Here is an 18,415-nt window from a genome sequence, read left to right on the forward strand (position 1 = left end):
TTTAATTTATTTTAGGTTATTAGAGGTTTATTTTAATTAATTACACATTTATAACCAACACTGGAAAGTAAATAATTACATTTACTCGAGTACTGTGCTTTATTAAAAAAAAAAACACACACAAGGTAGCTGTAGGCTCCTCAGTGGAGGAGTTTATGTCAGTATTCAAATACTTTACTTAAAGGGAAACTTCACCCATTTCCAGAGTTCATACATGTAATCTCTAAGGTCTGAGACAGTCCAAAATTATTAGTAAAATTGAACCAAATCTAAAAACTCAAGTGCTAAAACTCAAATTTGTGATGTCAGAGTATAAATCTGGAGCTGCTCCTTAACACAATGCCTGGTGGAAAATGTGAAAGATGACACTGAGAGGAATGTTCTTAGTATATGGGTATATTTGCTGTTTCAACAGAACAAAGCTCATTTGGATATCTGGAAGGAGTTTAAGTATCTCAGGGTCTTGTTCACAGTGAGGGTAAAATGGAGCATGAGACGGATCGGTGGTTTCGTGTGGCCTGCGCCAGACCGTTTTGGTGAAGAGGGAGCTGAGCCAGAAGACAAAGCTTTCGATTTACTGGTCCATCTAAGTCCCAACCCTCACCTATGGTCATGAGCTCTGGGTAGTGACTGAAAGAATGAGGTCACAGATACAAGCGGCTGAAATGAGTTTCCTCAGTAGGGTGTCTGGGCTCAGCCTTAGAGATAGGGGGAGGAGTCAGACATCTCAAGAGAACTCGGAGTAGAGCCGCTGCTCCTTCGCATTGAAAAGGGTCAGTTGAGGTGGTTCAACATCTGATCAGGATCCTCCTGGACGCCTCCTGTTAGAGGTGTTTCAGGCACGTCCCACTGGTAGGAGGCCCCGGGGCAGACCCAGAACACACTGGAGGGATTACATATCTCATCTGGTCTGGGAACACCTCAGGATCCTCCAGGAGGAGCTGGAAAGCGTTGCTGAGGAGAGGGACATCTGGAATACTTTGCTCAGCCTGCTGTCCTCACAACCCAGCTTTGGATAAGCAGTTGAAAAAGGATGGACATCTGGACAGAGGCTATGATACGGTATCATATCATCATAATGGTATCTTCACAGCCTATCAGAGGGCGGCACACACAGAAAGAACCTGCCTCATTGTCAGACGGAAGCACACATCTACACCACGCCTCTCAACGTTTTCTGTATTGTATTTGGACAGACAACAAATTCTACCCTGTATGTACACAGAGCTTCTGCTGTATTAACTGTTGTCAGAATAAACACAGATTTGTCATAAATCCTTCTTACATAACGACACAACCCAGAGGCCCACCAGTAAAATCAACAGGGGCCTAACAGAAGGCCCTGGGGGACTCCAACAGGTCGATCCGGCCTTGACAGTCGCTCAGTAAATAGTTAAATTAGCTCCACGTTCACCAGCTGCAGCTTTAAATACTGCTGAAGACAAGAATGTATCACTAATAATACTAATACAAATTACAGTATGTAATTTATTTTACACAACAGGTACTTTAACTGTTAAATAACATACCTCACTTTTGACTGTGTTAATATATTTTGTTGTGTATACACTATACCTAACTATATAATATTACACCCAGACTATGTATCAGTCATGTTACACTAAATACCATTACTTTGCCATATGAGACTGTATGCTGTGTGACCCACTGGTTGTTCTGGTAGTTACTGGTTTGTGAACGTTGGATGTTGTTTGTGTAATTCAAAGCACTCTCTGGCACAAGAATTTCCTTCAAGATAAATAGTTTTATATTGAATTTAATTAATATTCTTCACAAAATCAGACTGTCATCAAACTTGCAGGTTATCTTACAGTACAAATTTAGTTTGGACTTACAGTATGTCGCCCTTTAGAGTAAGATTTGCCTTTTTAAAAATCAACATGGAGTGAAATCGGGGGGGTTTTATCGAGCACTACGTCCCAAGGTTTCATTTGTTCTTGCACAAGTCATGTCCATTTCTGTTTGAGGGAGTAAACAGTAGTTATACAAGTATACACGAGTACTGAGGGCGGCTGCAAGACGCAGTCAAAAGCTACAGAAAAATTTATTAAGTGGACCTTGACTTCAGAATATTTAATCATGGGTACACTGGACATAAACTGCTTAATATGTTCAGCAACTGTTTGAAACGATGAGACAAAAAGACAACGATCAACAGTTCACCTTTATTATTGTAACAAAATGTGGTTAGAATTATTTACAATTGTATAACATAGAAAAAGAAAAGAAGAACAGACATGACAGAGGAAACTTAATGTCTTCTCTCCGGGGATGATGACAGGGACCGACATGATCTACAGCAACAACACGATGAAGACTCATTCGACGTATTTGCCGAGGATGTCTCCGTCACGGAACAGGAAATAGTCCTGGAGGATTAAATAAATAAAATGTAAACAGGAGGGCAGAAGAGGAAACAAATCTGAACTGCTTCCTGTGACGACTGTACCATACCTTGTCTTCTAGGGTGACTTTAGTTCCTCCGTACTCTGGTAGAAGAACTTTCTCTCCAACCTTCACACTGACCGGCAGCACGTTCCCTTTCTAGAAAGAAACAGAAGATACCAACCATAACACCAGTCATTCCTCACAGCAGATACACCTGTATATCTCCACCCAGAGAACAAGCTCCAGCACCGGGCTGAGATAATTATCTCACCTGGTTGACAGAGCCGGGTCCGACCGCCACCACTGTGGCCTGCAGCACTTTGCCTTGAGACTTCTCTGGCAGCATGATGCCCCCCTTTGTTACCGTCTCTGCGGTGAAACGCTCCACCAGCACCCGGTCGAACAGGGGGAGGAATTTTCTGAAGGCCTGTGAAGTGACCACAAACATTATAACACTTTACCTCTGTTACACCACTGAGTGAAGCCCTGATATGTGCTGTAAGAACCCCAAAATACCACAAGGGGGCCGTGTTGAGCCAGTGCTTCTGTTACTGAGACCCAAAGTCAGTAGACTTCAGACTGAGTTTTAGAGCTGTAACTATGAGTCGACCGACAGAAAATTAATTGGTGACTTTAATGAAAATCTAATTATCATTTAATTTATTCAGCAAAAAGCCAAACATCATTTGCTTGTTTCTTAGATGTGAAAATTTGATGCTTTTCTTTGTCACAACATGATATTAAACTGAACAGCTTTGGATTTTTGGACTGTGGGTCAGATAAAACGTGCCATTTGAATATGTCTCCTTGGGCTCTGGGAAATTCTGCAGGGTGTGTTTCACCATTTTCTGACATTTTATTCACAAAACCAAGGATCAATAAATCAAGAAAATAATGGGCAGATTAAATGATGACGAAATGACTCATTAGTTGCAGCCTTGATGAGTTTCATCTGCAAGCACCAACTGATAAAACACAATCTCTAAATGACTTTAAGTGGCATAAAAGTGATGATGACCAAACGAACAAACTCAGGATTAAATGTTTTAAACAGAAATATATTTGGATTACAATACAGGAATGATTAATCAGCAGTTGTGGTTGGTGTTTAAGAAATTAAGTAATTTTTTAGGCAATAATTATTTGTTGATTTCATGTTTCATGTGAGAATTTAATGCTTTTCTTTGTCATACAGGATCATAAACTGAATTTTAGGATGAAAAACATGCCATTTTAAGACTTTCCCTTGAGCTCTATTGTCACCATTTTCTGACATTTGATTGGCAAAGTGGTTAATCAATAAATCAAGAAAATAATGGGCAGATTAATGAGTAATGACACGTATTGTTAGCTGCAGCCCTGGTGGGTTTTGCAACATCTACAAGCACAAGCTGATAAAATAGAATCAAAGTGAAGTGATATAAGAACAAGGGTAACTCTTATGAAACTACAATACAAAAAAACTCAGCTCAGGAGTCAGTTGAAATGTGTTTTCAACGCAGAAAAAAAAATCTGGTTAAAATACAGGAATGATTAATCTGTGGCTGCTTTGAAGGAGGGAGGAAGGTAAAGAGGAGGGAGGAGGGAGGAGGAAGGGAGAGGTTACAGAGAGCTTAATTAAAGACAGAATCTAACCAATAAATGAGCAGCTCCTCACAGACGCAGCCTTTGTCAAGTCAATTATTACAAAACTCAAGTCAGCGTTTCTTAATAATGTCAGTTCAGGTTAGGAGCAGCAGAGGAATGAGGGAGGACCAGATTTAAAACAGCAGCTGCCACCATGTCTGATAACAGCAGATGTTCCGGTGACCTTGGGTGAAGGTTGTTTGGGAAAGAGGTGGTGGTGCTGGTGCTGGTGGAGGGGAGTGGGGGGGGTAAGGACACGTCCCAGTTTGTTGACAGATCAGATTCAGTAAACGACCAAAGGAGGTGGAGTTACTTATTCATGGTGACAGTTTAACCCGAGGCCGCAGACGACTGCTGATAAAATACTTTGATTATAACGTAGATGCAGAAGTTTTGGGGACTTGGTTACAAAATCCAGTCAGAAACAAACAAACACTGAACGATGATAACAGCTTTGATTTGTGATGAAACGTCCTCCAGGTTTTTAAACAAGATAACGCTCAAGGACGGTTCTTCCAGAAGGTTCTCTGTTATGAGGTGGTGGTGGGGGGATGTTGCATAAGGTGGTTATGATTAACTTCACATTCCCTAACTGCTTGCTCCTAAACGTTTTCATACTCAAGTGTTTTACACCATTTATATAACATGGAGATTAAAACCTTTTATTTCAACAACATCTCAAACTACAGGCTCAAAAATGACAGAATGAAATCAGTTTTTTAAAATGTTCATAAAGAGTGAACCTTACTGCAGTTAAATACAACTAATAAACCATCAACTTTTTTGGGGCTATTTTTTTTTTCATAATACGCTGCTATTCTACTTAGTGTTGTAAGAGTCCAACTTCCCCACAGCATCACTGTGAAATTAAATAAGGATATTTTGCAAATCTAATCATGCACAAACATGTAGTTTGTTATTTCTGCTGCTTTGTAAATTCAGTTTCACTCTGATTTGACTTTTTTGTTTTTCTTTTTCACTATTTTTTTTCTTTTTTCTTTTATTTGATAAGGACGATGCAGTTTAACATGACCAAGTATGACACTGAGAGTTTATAACTAATGCCAATTTCATCTATTTCCCTAGTCGGGCTTTTATATGTTGGCCTATAGTGCTGATAAAATATATCACAACACACGACAAATTTAAAACCATGCAAAGTTGAACTAGTATTTAAGTCCTAGTGCATCTTTAGTAGTACAAAAATGTCTAAATAAGAAAATAAAGTATAGAAATTGTAAATAATTAAATGTAATATTTAATACATACAAAAAATACATAATAATGATAATATTTAATCAAAAGTTAGAATAAAATGTCTAACATAAAATAAAAATAAAATAATAAAATATGGAAAAAAGAATATAAATTGCAAATAATGAAATATAATGTTTAATATAATAATAATAATAATAATAATAATAATAATAATTTAATTAAAAGTCAGAACATTAAATCTCCATTCATTTAGCAGTTATTTTAAAGACTTTTAAAACATATATTCCAGGTTTTTACATTAAAACCAAATTTAATTATAAAAACCATTAAACACGAGACTGATCTGTTCTATGGTGAGCATGGACAGGTCGTGAGGTCACAGCTACGTAACGGAAGCCGGAACTGGTTTAAACGGGCATGCAATCCAAATTATTCACTGACCAAGGGCATGCATTGCAAAATATATTAATTATCCTACTAACAGGTAATAATATTAACAGTAAGAGAGGAAAGGCACAAAATTATTGTGAACACTGGTGTGTGTGTGAGATCACTGAGACTTCATTCATCCACATGTGCAGCTGCTGAAGTCATGAATGAATGAATGAATGAACGTCAGGATCAGTTAGCTGTAGGATTATTACTGTATCTGCACATGATCGCAGCTCTCCTGTCTGATAATCACTATGTGAGGCAGCAGAAACATGTGTTAGCTAACAGTGAGTGTGTAGCTGCACATATTGAACCTGTGTGTTCTCCTGTGACACTTTAAACAGTGAATAATACAGATGAACATGTGTGTGTCTGACACATGTCCCTCTCCTCTCTCTGCTCTCCAACAGCTTGACCTTGTGAGTCGATATTAAAGGCAGCTAACACATCATTAGCTCGATGCTAACGCTAACTTAGCAGCCTCCCTTTCACCCTGTATTTAATTATCTGTCTGTCTGCTGTATTAAATATGAACACGGACATTTTGTGGACAAAGTCTCTTACCATTTCAGGACGTGTGAGAGCTGTGATCGTCCACGTGAAGCTGCTGCACCCCGGTTTCTTCTACTGACACTGAAGGGGAAGCTCTCCACGTGAGGAAATATCCAGAACGCGCATGCGCAGTGCCTGCTCAGAACTTGCCTGAAGATTTTTGGACAAACAGAAAGTTCCAGTACACCTGAGGCAAACCGGAAACACACGTGTCCATCCATACATCTTATTTTAATAGATTAATATATGCTATATACGTGTTTCTGCAGTGTTTTCTCTTTTATTCACACATTAGCAGCTGGAGCAATATTGCACAATGTCAACTTTGACCTTTGTTTTTTTCCTCCAATGGCACACAAGAAAATTCTAGAAGCGGCGGCCCCGGAACGAGCATGGACACATACTCTGAATTATAAAATCACACAGAGAAATAAACACATGGATGTGACAATGATAAAAATCACAAGTGATGACGTTTATATTTAACTTTTGATTTTATGTCATGGATACTTTAAATGATATGTCGCCAAAGGAGCTTGTTTAATTACAAACATTAATATAAAAGATTGATATAAGCAGTGTTGGGAAAGTACTCTTTACTCAAGTAAAAGTACTGATACCACACAGGAAAAATACTCCGTTACTGGTAGAAGTCCTTCATCAAAAAAGTTACTTATAGTAGCCGAGGTAAGTATTTCAGGAAAATGTATGTAAAGTAATAAAGTAAAAGTACTCATTCTGCAGGAAGAGGCCCCTTCAGATTCATAAGAGTAAAACTACTACTACTACTACTACTACTAATAATAATAATAATAATAATAATAATAAAGATAGAAAGTGGATGAATGGAAGGTTACCAGCTTGTGAGTAAAAATAAATAAATAAGAATAATTATTTTATTTATATTATTTTTTACTTTATTATTTTGTATATGATTTTATTTATTATCTATGTATTATCATTTTTTTAATTTAAATGTAAAGTACTCATTAGTAAATAGGTACTTTCACATATATTTAACTCTAATAATTAATGTGCCCTCACTTAAAAAAATAAAATAAGAATTAAAAAAATATATGTAATTATTATTTATTTAAACAATAAAATAAAAAATAAAAATAAGAATTTAAAAAATATATTTAATTATTATTTATTTATAAAAATAAATAAATAAATAGATATTTTTTAAATAAAAAATAAAAACAATACATGAAATAATGATTGTATATATTGTTTTTATTTTTATTTATATTTTTTTAATTCATTATTTATGTTATTATTATTTATTAAAATTTAAAAATAAAAACAAAATAAAATGGCATGTCAGATAGTAAAAAAGCATGATGTATAAATAAATAAAAAATATTAATAACTGTACGAAGCCTTAAAAAAAGATACGACTCTGCATAATAAGTACTGTTACTTTTTTAAGTATATTTCAATTCTAATAATGTGTGTGCCTTCACTTGAGTGAGGTTTTAAATGCAGGTCAGAGTATTATAACACAGTTGAATGTATTTGCACATTAGAGTCAGTTATCTAAAGCGGTGCTGCTGTTATTCATGGTCCGGGGCCCGCCGGTATATGACCCGGATGTAGAAGGCCATGTGCAGTCCCCTCTGTGGAGCTCATCTGCGCCGCACGGCTCGTCCTTTTACCTCCTCTCGCTGCATCATTCCGCGGTGAAGACGCGCTCCTCGTAGCACCGACACGCTTTTTACCTCACAGGTGAGTGCGGACGTTTTTGTTAAGTATGTTAAAGCTCACGCGACTAACAGCACGAGCTGGGTAGTTTTAATGAACGCTGTCTTTTCGTTGTAGATTTGGGGCTAGCTCAGAGGGAGCACGAGCTTTAATTAGTAGCAGCTAACAGAATTATATCCAAACAGGAAGCACATACGTGTTAACATGTCACTGCACAGTTTGGTTAGCTGTATGTGTGTCAGAGACATGTTGAATATTAGCTGTGTGTTTATTTAAATTAAATGAGGAGTGTCTCGTGTCAGACATGATGAAACCTGTCCTCATCAGTCCTCCATAGCGCTGCACACAGCCTGCTCACTCAGCTGCACGTGCCTGATTAAACATGATTTAATGTCATTATTAACATGTGAAGCAGTTACTGTTGTTCACACACAGTGATGGTCAGTGTGTGAAGGCTGAGCACAGATGGTGAGCAGAGATGGTGAAGCAGTTCCGCACATGCTTTTTACAATTTGACCTTGTGACGCACGACCTGGAGACAGCGCACGTGGGGGGGAACCAGGAAACGGTTTTTGGGGGAGTTCATTTCATAATAGAATCACGATCAAGGCCAAAATACACACTGCACTAATTCTTTATTATTATATTATCACTGATGAATTAAGAATATTTAAATGATCTGTGAGCACAGTGAAGACAGCTGAAGGTACATTTACTCAAGTACTGGACTAATTAAAAGTTACTGTATTTTGAGTATTTAATGTTGTCAGCTGTTTTAGATTTAATCTTGAGTCTTATTAATTTAGGCACATTTTACTCCTTTTTAATTTTAGTCTAGTTTTAGTCTACGAAAATTCATGTAATAGAAATTAAAATCAAGGTGACAGGTTGTTTAAAACTTTTCTATAACTACAAATAATTTTTGCACACATGCATTTCTCCAGCAGTGTTTGACAGGTTTAAGGGGCATTATTACACTTTATTACACTTTATATTTTTACTCCATTATATACTCTAAGAGGCATATGTTATAGTTGTCTTCCAGAGCCCAGCTGATATATTTGTAGGCCAATATTAGCCTCACAAATATCTGTATCAGCGTACATGTTGTCTGATAGGTACTGATGCAAACTTTTTTTTTCCTTAACAAAATGAAATGTAGAAAAATATGCTTGGGAGAATTTATAATTATTAAATCACCATTGATGCTCACTGTTCATGTGCACTGATGTCATTTGAAAAATAGCCTTTTGGCTCTTTCTGGCATTTTCATCCAGTGTGTATTTATTAATTTGCACTGTGCCTTTTTTTAAATAAATGAAACTAAACATCATCAGTATCAGCTTTGAAATTCCTGCCAATACACAGTCCAACTTAATGATTTAAAAAAACCTCTTTAGAGTTATTTTTCTATCAAACTTCCTTTTTTATGAAAAGAAAATGTGGTGAATGGCTAACCTCACCCCTCATATAAAACCATACTTGACTGTAGGGTTACACGATAATATCAGCTCGTCATCAATATCAGGTTTAAACTGAATTATCAGAACCAACATGTTTTTTCTTATTTCGCACAATGACTGAATATCACAGACACTGAACAGTGTTTCATGTCTCCATCTGCTGGCGGGCCGTCACCATCAGAGTATGCATGTATAATATGTTAATTCACTACAGAAGAAACTTGATGATGATCATTAACATTAGGTGGGAAACAAGTGGATATATCTATCGGTTATTGTCCAAATAAGTTGTTGCATATTGACATATCATGCATCCACCATTTTTAACAGTAAAGTCCATTGTTGAACTGTCAGACATCCTGCCTCCATTACACCTCTTTGTCACAAATGTTTGGAGTTAAAATGACACAACCTTAAACATCTACAGAATATGAATCCAAAAACATCAAGATAAAATAGAAGAACACTGACAGCACGAAACATTAACTGCATGATGAGTCCTTTTACTTTGACACTCAAAGGTACATTTTCCTGACACACACACACTTGTAGTTAAGTCAGGTTTTGAGTGGATGAGTTTGACTTGTGTTGGAGTTCTTTCACAATGTGGTAATAACATTATTTTGCATCTGAGTTCTTTCTCTATCACAGTTTAAAGCCAGTGCTGACTGTTTGTCCTGAGGGGGTTTTGGGCAACGGCCAAATGAACGTCTAATCAACACAACAATCTGCATTTAACCCTTTGTAAATGCTGATCAGATACTGATTGTCTTTCTGTCAGGTTCTCAAATGTAAGAGTTTTGAGTTGTAATTTATTATATTTGGGACATTTAACTGACACGAATGGAGGTTCATTCATTCACTGGTGGCTTGTTATACCACGTGTGACCACTGGAGGCTCCGCTCACCTTTAACACACTTAATCTGTCCTGATGTGACAGTCTGAGGAGATGGAGGAGGGGTGGAGGGGTGGAGGTGTTGGGTCTGGAGAATAATTATTTAAGCACTCAGGTCTTTAAGGTCAAAGTAACAGAACCACAGAGCAGAAATACTCTGTTACAGGTAAAAGTCCTGCAGTTAGAAATTTACTTAAGTACAAGAATATTATTATCAAAATAATATTGATGCATTCATTTGTGTAAGAAAATCTGCTGTTAAAGGGCAAGTGTTCTGAAAAGTTCAAGAATGCAATTATTTGTTTTAATTATTTTATTTATCTTTTTAGTTAATTCATTTTTATATTTATATAAAAATATATATAAATCCAATTATTTATTTATTTTGTTTATCTATTTTTTAATATAATTTTTGTTTGTTCTTTAGTTAAATTATTTTTTTCAGTTTATATTAATATATCTAATTATTTTTATTTTTTGATTTCTTATTTTTATAGATTTTTTTTAATGTTTATTTTTTTGTTTGATTTCGGTTAATCATATATGAACCCAATTATTTTATTTATTTATTATTATTTATTATTTTATTTAATGATAAATAAATATCTACTATTGAAGGGCAAATGGTTTTAAAAGTTCAGTAAATGCATCAAAACCAGTGAGTAATCGTATAAATTAATAGTGCTCTCTATATTGACCAAAATAATGGTGATTATGATCATTAATGATCTCAGACACGTTGTGTTAATTTCCCTCTGTATCTTCTCGCTCCACAGAGATGTTTCGTTTACCGACAGTCATGAAGCAGGTGAGGCCCGTGTGCAGGGCGCTGGCTCCTCACCTCACACGAGCCTACGCCAAGGATGTGAAGTTTGGAGCTGATGCTCGCGCCCTCATGCTGCAGGGCGTCGACCTGCTGGCTGACGCTGTGGCCGTCACCATGGGCCCAAAGGTAACGTAACATTTAATATTAAATCATCTGACTGGATTATTACTCATGTTAGTACTGTAAATTTGAATTCGCTCTCACCACTTCCTGTCTCTACTCAGGGTCGCACTGTCATCATCGAGCAGAGCTGGGGCAGCCCGAAGGTCACCAAGGACGGCGTGACAGTGGCCAAGAGCATCGACCTGAAGGACAAGTACAAGAACATCGGTGCCAAGCTGGTGCAGGACGTGGCCAACAACACCAACGAGGAGGCCGGTGACGGCACGACCACCGCCACAGTTCTGGCCCGGGCCATCGCCAAGGAGGGCTTCGACACCATCAGCAAAGGCGCCAACCCCGTGGAGATCCGCCGTGGAGTCATGATGGCCGTGGAGACCGTCATCAAGGAGCTGAAAAATCTCTCCAAGCCCGTCACGACCCCCGAGGAGATCGCACAGGTAAACAGGAGTAGTCGTAAACTGAAGTATTTTCACAGAGCGGTACTCTTGCTTCAGTAAAGTGTCTGAATACTTCTTCACACCTCTTTCTACGGAACATCATGCTAACAAATTGCTTTACAAACGTCTTGCAGGTTGCTACAATCTCAGCCAACGGAGACGTGGAGATCGGTAACATCATTTCCAACGCCATGAAGAAAGTTGGCCGCAAGGGCGTGATCACAGTCAAGGTTAGTTTCATGGAAGACTAATGGTTGCTTCATCCGTCAGGAGTTAATACAATCTAATGACAGAGCCTAACTGATACATGTTCTCCACCTCAGGATGGAAAGACGCTGCACGATGAGCTGGAGATCATCGAGGGAATGAAGTTTGACCGTGGTTACATCTCTCCCTATTTCATCAACACTGCTAAAGGTAAAGGTCCCAGTATGACTTCATCTGTCTGATAACTTCACGTGGCCTGTGGAGAAATCTCACGTTTAAATGTGCCGTCTCTGTTTCAGGTCAGAAGTGCGAGTTCCAGGACGCCTACCTGCTGCTGAGCGAGAAGAAGATCTCCAGTGTGCAGAGCATCGTGCCGGCTCTGGAGATCGCCAACCAGCACCGCAAACCGCTGGTGATCGTGGCCGAGGACGTTGACGGAGAGGCCCTCAGCACCCTGGTCCTCAACAGGTACATATAAGAGCCTTATAAGAACTGCAAGTAGTCAGTGTGTTACAGTTTTGATTTTCATGTGGAGGGGCGTGTAGCGGTATTACTGTAGCCACTTTAAAATGTTTGGGTGGTATCTTAACTGCCAACTGCTGTAGCTGCTGCTGTTGGTTGGTGTCACACTTGACTCAGCAGCATTTCATTTATTTTATTAATTCCTTTTGTAAATGTTTTTAAAATTTGATTTGTCTTTTATTAAAGAGTTTCTTGGTTTGTTATTCACGTTTTCTTTCTGTGCAGTGTTTGAAAAAAGAAGAAAAAAGAACAAAGTCATGAATATTGAATGTTTTAATCCACAGGCTGAAGGTCGGGCTGCAGGTGGTCGCCGTCAAAGCTCCAGGCTTCGGAGACAACAGGAAGAATCAGCTGAGGGACATGGCCGTCGCCACCGGAGGCACCGTAAGTCCACACCTCGCTCTCAAGTTACTAAGACTGTCTGTGTTAAACTACAGTGGTATAAAGTACTTTTACTCAACTTGTACTTTACTCGAGTATTTCCAGAAGATAATACAGCAGTTTTTACTCCACTACATTTATCATCTTTAACTTGATTTTTAAATGTTGATTTATCCGTCAGGTGTTCGGAGACGAGGCCATGGGTCTGGCTCTCGAAGACATCCAGGCTCACGACTTCGGTAAGATCGGTGAGGTGCAGATCACCAAAGACGACACGCTGCTGCTGAAGGGAGGCGGCAGCCCGGCTGAAGTGGAGAAGCGTGCGGCGGAGATCGTGGAGCAGCTGGAGAACACCACCAGCGACTACGAGAAGGAGAAACTCAACGAGCGGCTCGCCAAGCTGTCTGACGGAGTGGCCGTGCTCAAGGTGCGTCTCAGACTGAAAACACAGACGCTGCTCGCTCCTGCACAGCGATGATTTGCTTTCGAAGAACAAAGTTGTGACGCTCTCTCTTTCAGGTCGGAGGAACAAGTGATGTGGAGGTGAATGAGAAGAAGGACCGCGTGACGGACGCCCTCAACGCCACACGGGCAGCTGTGGAGGAGGGAATCGTACCAGGTGGAGGCTGCGCCCTGCTGCGCTGCATCCCATCACTTGATGCCATCCAGACTGCCAACGCTGACCAGAAGATCGGTGAGTGACACACACACACACACACACACACACACACAGGCTCAGATACACCAAAACAATATCATATAGTTTAAAAAATAAATCTTTGGTTCCAAACAGGTGTGGAGATCATCAGACGGGCGCTGCGTATCCCCGCCATGACCATCGCTAAGAACGCAGGCGTGGAGGGGTCACTAGTGGTGGAGAAGATCCTGCAGGGGTCAGCTGAGCTCGGCTACGACGCCATGCAGGGAGAGTACGTCAACATGGTGGAGAAGGGCATCATCGATCCCACCAAGGTACACAGCTCTGTTCATCATGGCGTCTACTGAACACAGATGTTCCCCACACACACACACACACACACACACACACACACGACACACTGATACTGCATGTGTAGCTTCGTTAATGACCTGAACCGGAGCAATACTGCCACCTAGTGGTGAAAAGAGTTTAAGGACGAAGGGGCTGTAAAGATTTTTGTGGAAATATTCTGATTACTCATTTCATCTTTGAGGCCTACATCATGTTTTGAAAGTACAGGGAAGCATGATGTCACAACCAGTAAAGGACGATAGTCTGAACGCTTTCAACAGAATAGTTTTATACTAAACTTAATATGGTAACAGTGACGTGAAAGTGTGAGGGTCCATGTTAGGGCTGTCACTTTTCATTCGGGTTTCGGACATTCATTCAGACATGGGGTCAAAAGTTCATGTTCGAGCTGTAACTACCTGTTGGAAATGTCGGCTGCAGCCTCTGTAGGTGCGTCTAGTCTCGCCACCAGACAATCAGAGATCTCCTCCTTCTGATAGTCTGGGGACACTCCTTTCTAAAGTGTGTTTAATGGCCGGCAACAACGCAACGCCTGTGCATTTTTGAAAAGTATACGCCCTCCTGGAAATGTGCGCTCCTCCTTTTCTTGTCTGCAAGGAAACAAACACACAGAGAGCTTGAAAATGGATGCCGAGAGATCTAACTCTGTTTTATCAAACGTGTGCTCAGTCCACAAGATTGTGGAAATGAAGGACTTACAGCGACTTTGTTTAAAATTTTTAACGCAGTTGGACTATGTTTATGAGCACAAGAGTTCAGCGAGCCACCGAAGGACCGCCCTGCAGATTTGCTATTGGTTCTGCAACGTAGGGAGTTTTTTTAAACTCTGAAATTGTATCCGCCCATCTAAACACAAAATCAGGGAGAAAGTCATCAGTCTTTAGTTAAGCAAAGCGTGTAAAGACTGACTTGTGAGTCTAAGGTGCGTCAGACAATTTGATGTAGTTTGCCTTGTGATCCAACAGAGGGCGCTCCAAGAATTCACTATCATGTTGACCTATTGCAGGCCCTACTGACCTATCGCTAAAGGAAGCCAATGTTAATGTGGTGTTTTGAAATGAAATGAAAATGGAGGACAGTAGCGAGCAAAGCCGTCCTGAGCGGACAATTACGACACCAAAACATGTGAGAAGCAGCATGTGGAAGTATTTTGGGTTCTACACCGTAGATGGCAAAGTCACGCACAAAGATAAGGCTGTTTGTCGACTTCGTAAAAAGTAGCTGTCTTACTCTCCAGCGACAACAAACCTGCAGGCTCACCTGCTACGTTACCACCCAACCGAGTTTTCAAGTGAATTTATACTAATAAATTGTGGGTCATTTTAAATTCGCTTGAGCTGTGACAGCCCCAGTCCACGTGGACCTGTGTGTGGACCCGTGTGTGGACCCGTGTGTGGACCCGTGTGTGGACCCGTGTGTGGAGGTCTGTGTGCAGCCCATTTTTGTGACTGTTCAGGCTCTGTGCACAGCAAGCCTGCCAACTGCACACGTTCCAATCTCTGGTTCCAAACACCAGTCCAGTCAGGTGTAGCACTGTGGTGGAGTTAACACAGTCACGTTGTCACAGAGTCTGCTTCCTGCCTCAAAACACCTCGACTGAACGTCATTTCAAGTTTGTATTTGGTCAAAAAAATCTTCTTTTGTTCAGTGTGTGAGCCCCATGTCACCGCTCTGTTGCACTTGGATCTTCATTAGGTAATAAAAAAATTCCAAGTAGGATCAGAACGTCTTTATTAAACCTTTTGTGGTGCAGAGTGTGCAGGTGTTTTTTATATCCCTGCAGCTACATGATGATCTACATGAACTGTGTCCCGTGCAAAAATAGACATGCTGTAACATCGTCCCTCCTCTCTCCACAGGTGGTGAGGACGGCCCTGCTGGACGCTGCAGGAGTCGCCTCTCTGCTCTCCACCGCCGAGGCCGTCGTCACAGAGATCCCCAAGGAGGAGAAGGAGATGCCAGGAGGCATGGGAGGAATGGGAGGCATGGGAGGCATGGGCGGTATGGGAGGTGGCATGGGTTTCTAAGCCCGTCCTCCTGACTTGATGTACAGACTAATAGAGGCAGAGCGAGTGGTGCTGGGTGGCTGAGGAGGAATCCTCAGAAAACTGCACCCACCTCCACCGAACTTTGCCCAAACTGACTGGTGATGACGATGGAGCTGCAAATGTTTCATGACCTCCCCTCTCCTTTCACTACTTCACATGATTCTGCCTCCCGCCTCTTCGTCCAGGGTTTCTGCAGAAGTTTCATTCACCCGGTCTGAGATCCCATCACACCCAGTCACACCCTGATTCGACTCAAATGGCTACAACACTCGACAGATGTGACGTGACGTGTCTGAGAGGAGACTGATAGAGTTCACATGTCGTATTACTGCAGAAGAGAGAACAGACGTATAGCCAGGATTGTCCTTTTATTTGTCATAGCATTTTGTTAATTCTTTTGTTTTTTATATATCTGTTGTTCGTTCCCCCGCTAATATAATGTCAGCTAAAATCTGTCTTTTGATTTATTAAATCGACTTTCTTACAGAGCTCTGAGCATTTCCTGTGACTTGTGTCTAGTGTATCACAGCTGGGTGAATAGTGCCTGAATGAGCAGAGTCTGAGCGTCACCACGGGCCTGTTAGAAAACTCAAATTTAAAATGTTTACGCAGATGTCTGTGGGAGTCATTTAATGCATGCAGCATCGCAAGGTTTATCTGAGCGTCAGCCTGAACGACATCAGCTCGTTGATTTCACAGCAAACGGCTGATTGAATGTGAAGCAGGGCTCTAGTTACAGAGCAGTCTGGACCATTCAGCATCTCTAAATGTGAAGAAACACATTGTGCTGTCAAACATCGACCTTCATCATCCTCCCCCTCGTTCGCTCTGCTTTAACTACAGAAAACTACAGATGGATTACTTACAGTAAACACACGGGACAAATAGCGGTGATCATTCGACTTCTGTTTGGTACAATGTAGACGATTTAATGGTGATTTTCTTTTTTTTATTTAATAAACTCAATTGTTCAGACGTCTTTGGTCCTCGGCTTCTTTTAAAACTATAATTTAGGTTTTTGTTTAAGTCAGGAAATGAGAACCAAGCCCCCTCGGTTCATACAGATGTGACAGACCAACAAATCTGAGGTGCTTTACTTGAATAATTCTATTTTCTGCCTCTTAATATTTACACTCCACTGCATTTCAGAGGGAAATGCTGTACTTGTTACTTGATGAATTCAGGTATTAGAAGGGCTGAGTGAGTACACTGTTACCTGTATCTGTTCAACCAACTAAATTGTTTGTCACAGGCAGAGTTTAAGATGAAAATGGGTGGCACTCAGAGTACAGATACTGACACATTACTCTGATGGTACTCGTATCAAGTACATTATCTGCACTAGATACGTGTTTATATAGATACACTCACCTGCCACTTTATTAGGCACACCTTTTCAACATGGCAGCAGCTCAGTGCATTTAGTCATGTAGACATGGTGAAGACGAGCTGCTGAAGTTCAAACGGAGCATCAGAATGATGAAGAAAGGTGATTGAGGTGACTTTGAACGTGGCATGGTTGTTGTTCTGAGTATTTACTGGGATTTTCAGCACAACCATCTCTAGGGTTTACAGAGGATGGTCCCAAAAAGAGCAAATATCCAGTGAGCCAAAATGCCTTGTTGATGCCAGAGGTCAGAGGAGAATGGCCACTGGTTCAAGATGATAGAAAGGCAACAGGAAGTCAAATAAGCACTGGTTCCAACCAAGGTGTGCAGAAGAGCATCTCTGAAGCAACAACACCTTGTCCAACCTTGAAGCAGATGGGCTACAGCAGCAGAAGACCACACCAGGTGCCACTCCTGTCAGCTAACAACAGGAAACTGAGGCTACAATTCACCAAAACTGGACAATAGAAGATTGGAAAAACCACATTCAGATGGAAGCATGGATCCATCCTGCCTTGTATCAACGCTTCAGGCTGCTGCTGGTGGTGTAATGGTGTGGGGGAGATTTTCTTAGTACCAACTGAGCATGGTTTAAACACCACAGCCTACCTGAGTATTGTTGCTGACCGTGTCCATCCCTTTATGACCACAGTGTACCCATCTTCTGATGGCTACTTCCAGCAGGATAACGCACCATGTCACAAAGCTCACATCATCTCAAACATGACAATGAGTTCACTGTACTCCAATGGTCTCCACAGTCACCAGATCTCAGTCCAATAGAGCACCTTTGGGATGTGCTGGAACGGGAGATTCTCATCATGGATCAACTGTGTGATGTCATCATGTCAATATGGACCAACATCTCTGAGGAATGTTTCCAGCACCTTGTTGAATCTGAACACCAAGAGTTAAAAAGGGGGTCCAACCTGGTACCAGCAAGGTGTACCTAATAAAGTGGCCAGTGAGTGTGTATATATATATATATATATATCCATGTCCTCACGTTGGCCACTGTAGTCCTAGACACTTGGCACATGAGAAGTTTTAATTGGCTCCAGTCTGTAACCTCACAGCTAACTGCTCCTAAATCCGACACACTGGACCTCGTGTGCTGCACTGATGGACGTTACCTTGACCTGACACTTGACTTTTCTTCAACACACAGGTC

At 40.5% G+C, this 18,415-nt stretch overlaps 2 protein-coding genes across 2 annotated transcripts; one reads left to right on the forward strand and one right to left on the reverse strand.

The window, feature by feature from the left end:
• Positions 1-2,174: 2,174 nt before the first annotated feature.
• On the reverse strand, positions 2,175-6,402 carry hspe1 (heat shock 10 protein 1). Its single transcript, XM_033617258.2, has 4 exons — positions 6,250-6,402; positions 2,681-2,836; positions 2,476-2,565; positions 2,175-2,390 (listed from the first exon to the last, which is right to left on the reverse strand). Exons 1-4 carry the CDS (start codon positions 6,250-6,252, stop codon positions 2,340-2,342), a joined length of 300 nt encoding a protein of 99 aa, XP_033473149.1. The 5' UTR covers positions 6,253-6,402; the 3' UTR covers positions 2,175-2,339.
• Positions 6,403-7,833: 1,431 nt separating this feature from the next.
• Positions 7,834-16,831, forward strand: hspd1 (heat shock 60 protein 1). The gene is made up of 11 exons (XM_033617885.2): positions 7,834-7,965; positions 11,077-11,252; positions 11,351-11,686; positions 11,821-11,916; positions 12,010-12,103; positions 12,193-12,361; positions 12,700-12,799; positions 12,978-13,223; positions 13,316-13,490; positions 13,590-13,768; positions 15,668-16,831. The coding sequence occupies exons 2-11, from the start codon at positions 11,079-11,081 to the stop codon at positions 15,833-15,835; spliced, it is 1,737 nt and encodes a 578-aa protein (XP_033473776.1). The 5' UTR covers positions 7,834-7,965; positions 11,077-11,078; the 3' UTR covers positions 15,836-16,831.
• The last annotated feature ends 1,584 nt before the right edge of the window (positions 16,832-18,415 follow it).

Source organism: Epinephelus lanceolatus, chromosome 14, assembly GCF_041903045.1.
Source record: "Epinephelus lanceolatus isolate andai-2023 chromosome 14, ASM4190304v1, whole genome shotgun sequence".
Classification (NCBI taxonomy): domain Eukaryota; kingdom Metazoa; phylum Chordata; class Actinopteri; order Perciformes; family Serranidae; genus Epinephelus; species Epinephelus lanceolatus.

Excerpts from the sequence above, each read along its gene's own strand:
- hspe1 (XM_033617258.2), bottom strand. Across the intron at positions 2,566-2,680 it reads GACCCGGCTCTGTCAACCAG|AAAGGGAACGTGCTGCCGGT; the intron begins GTGAGATAATTA and ends GTTTCTTTCTAG. Across the intron at positions 2,391-2,475 it reads AAGTCACCCTAGAAGACAAG|GACTATTTCCTGTTCCGTGA; the intron begins GTATGGTACAGT and ends TTAATCCTCCAG.
- hspd1 (XM_033617885.2), top strand. The coding sequence starts at position 11,079 with ATGTTTCGTTTACCGACAGTCATGAAGCAGGTGAGGCCCGTGTGCAGG. Across the intron at positions 13,224-13,315 it reads ACGGAGTGGCCGTGCTCAAG|GTCGGAGGAACAAGTGATGT; the intron begins GTGCGTCTCAGA and ends TCTCTCTTTCAG. Across the intron at positions 13,491-13,589 it reads CAACGCTGACCAGAAGATCG|GTGTGGAGATCATCAGACGG; the intron begins GTGAGTGACACA and ends GGTTCCAAACAG.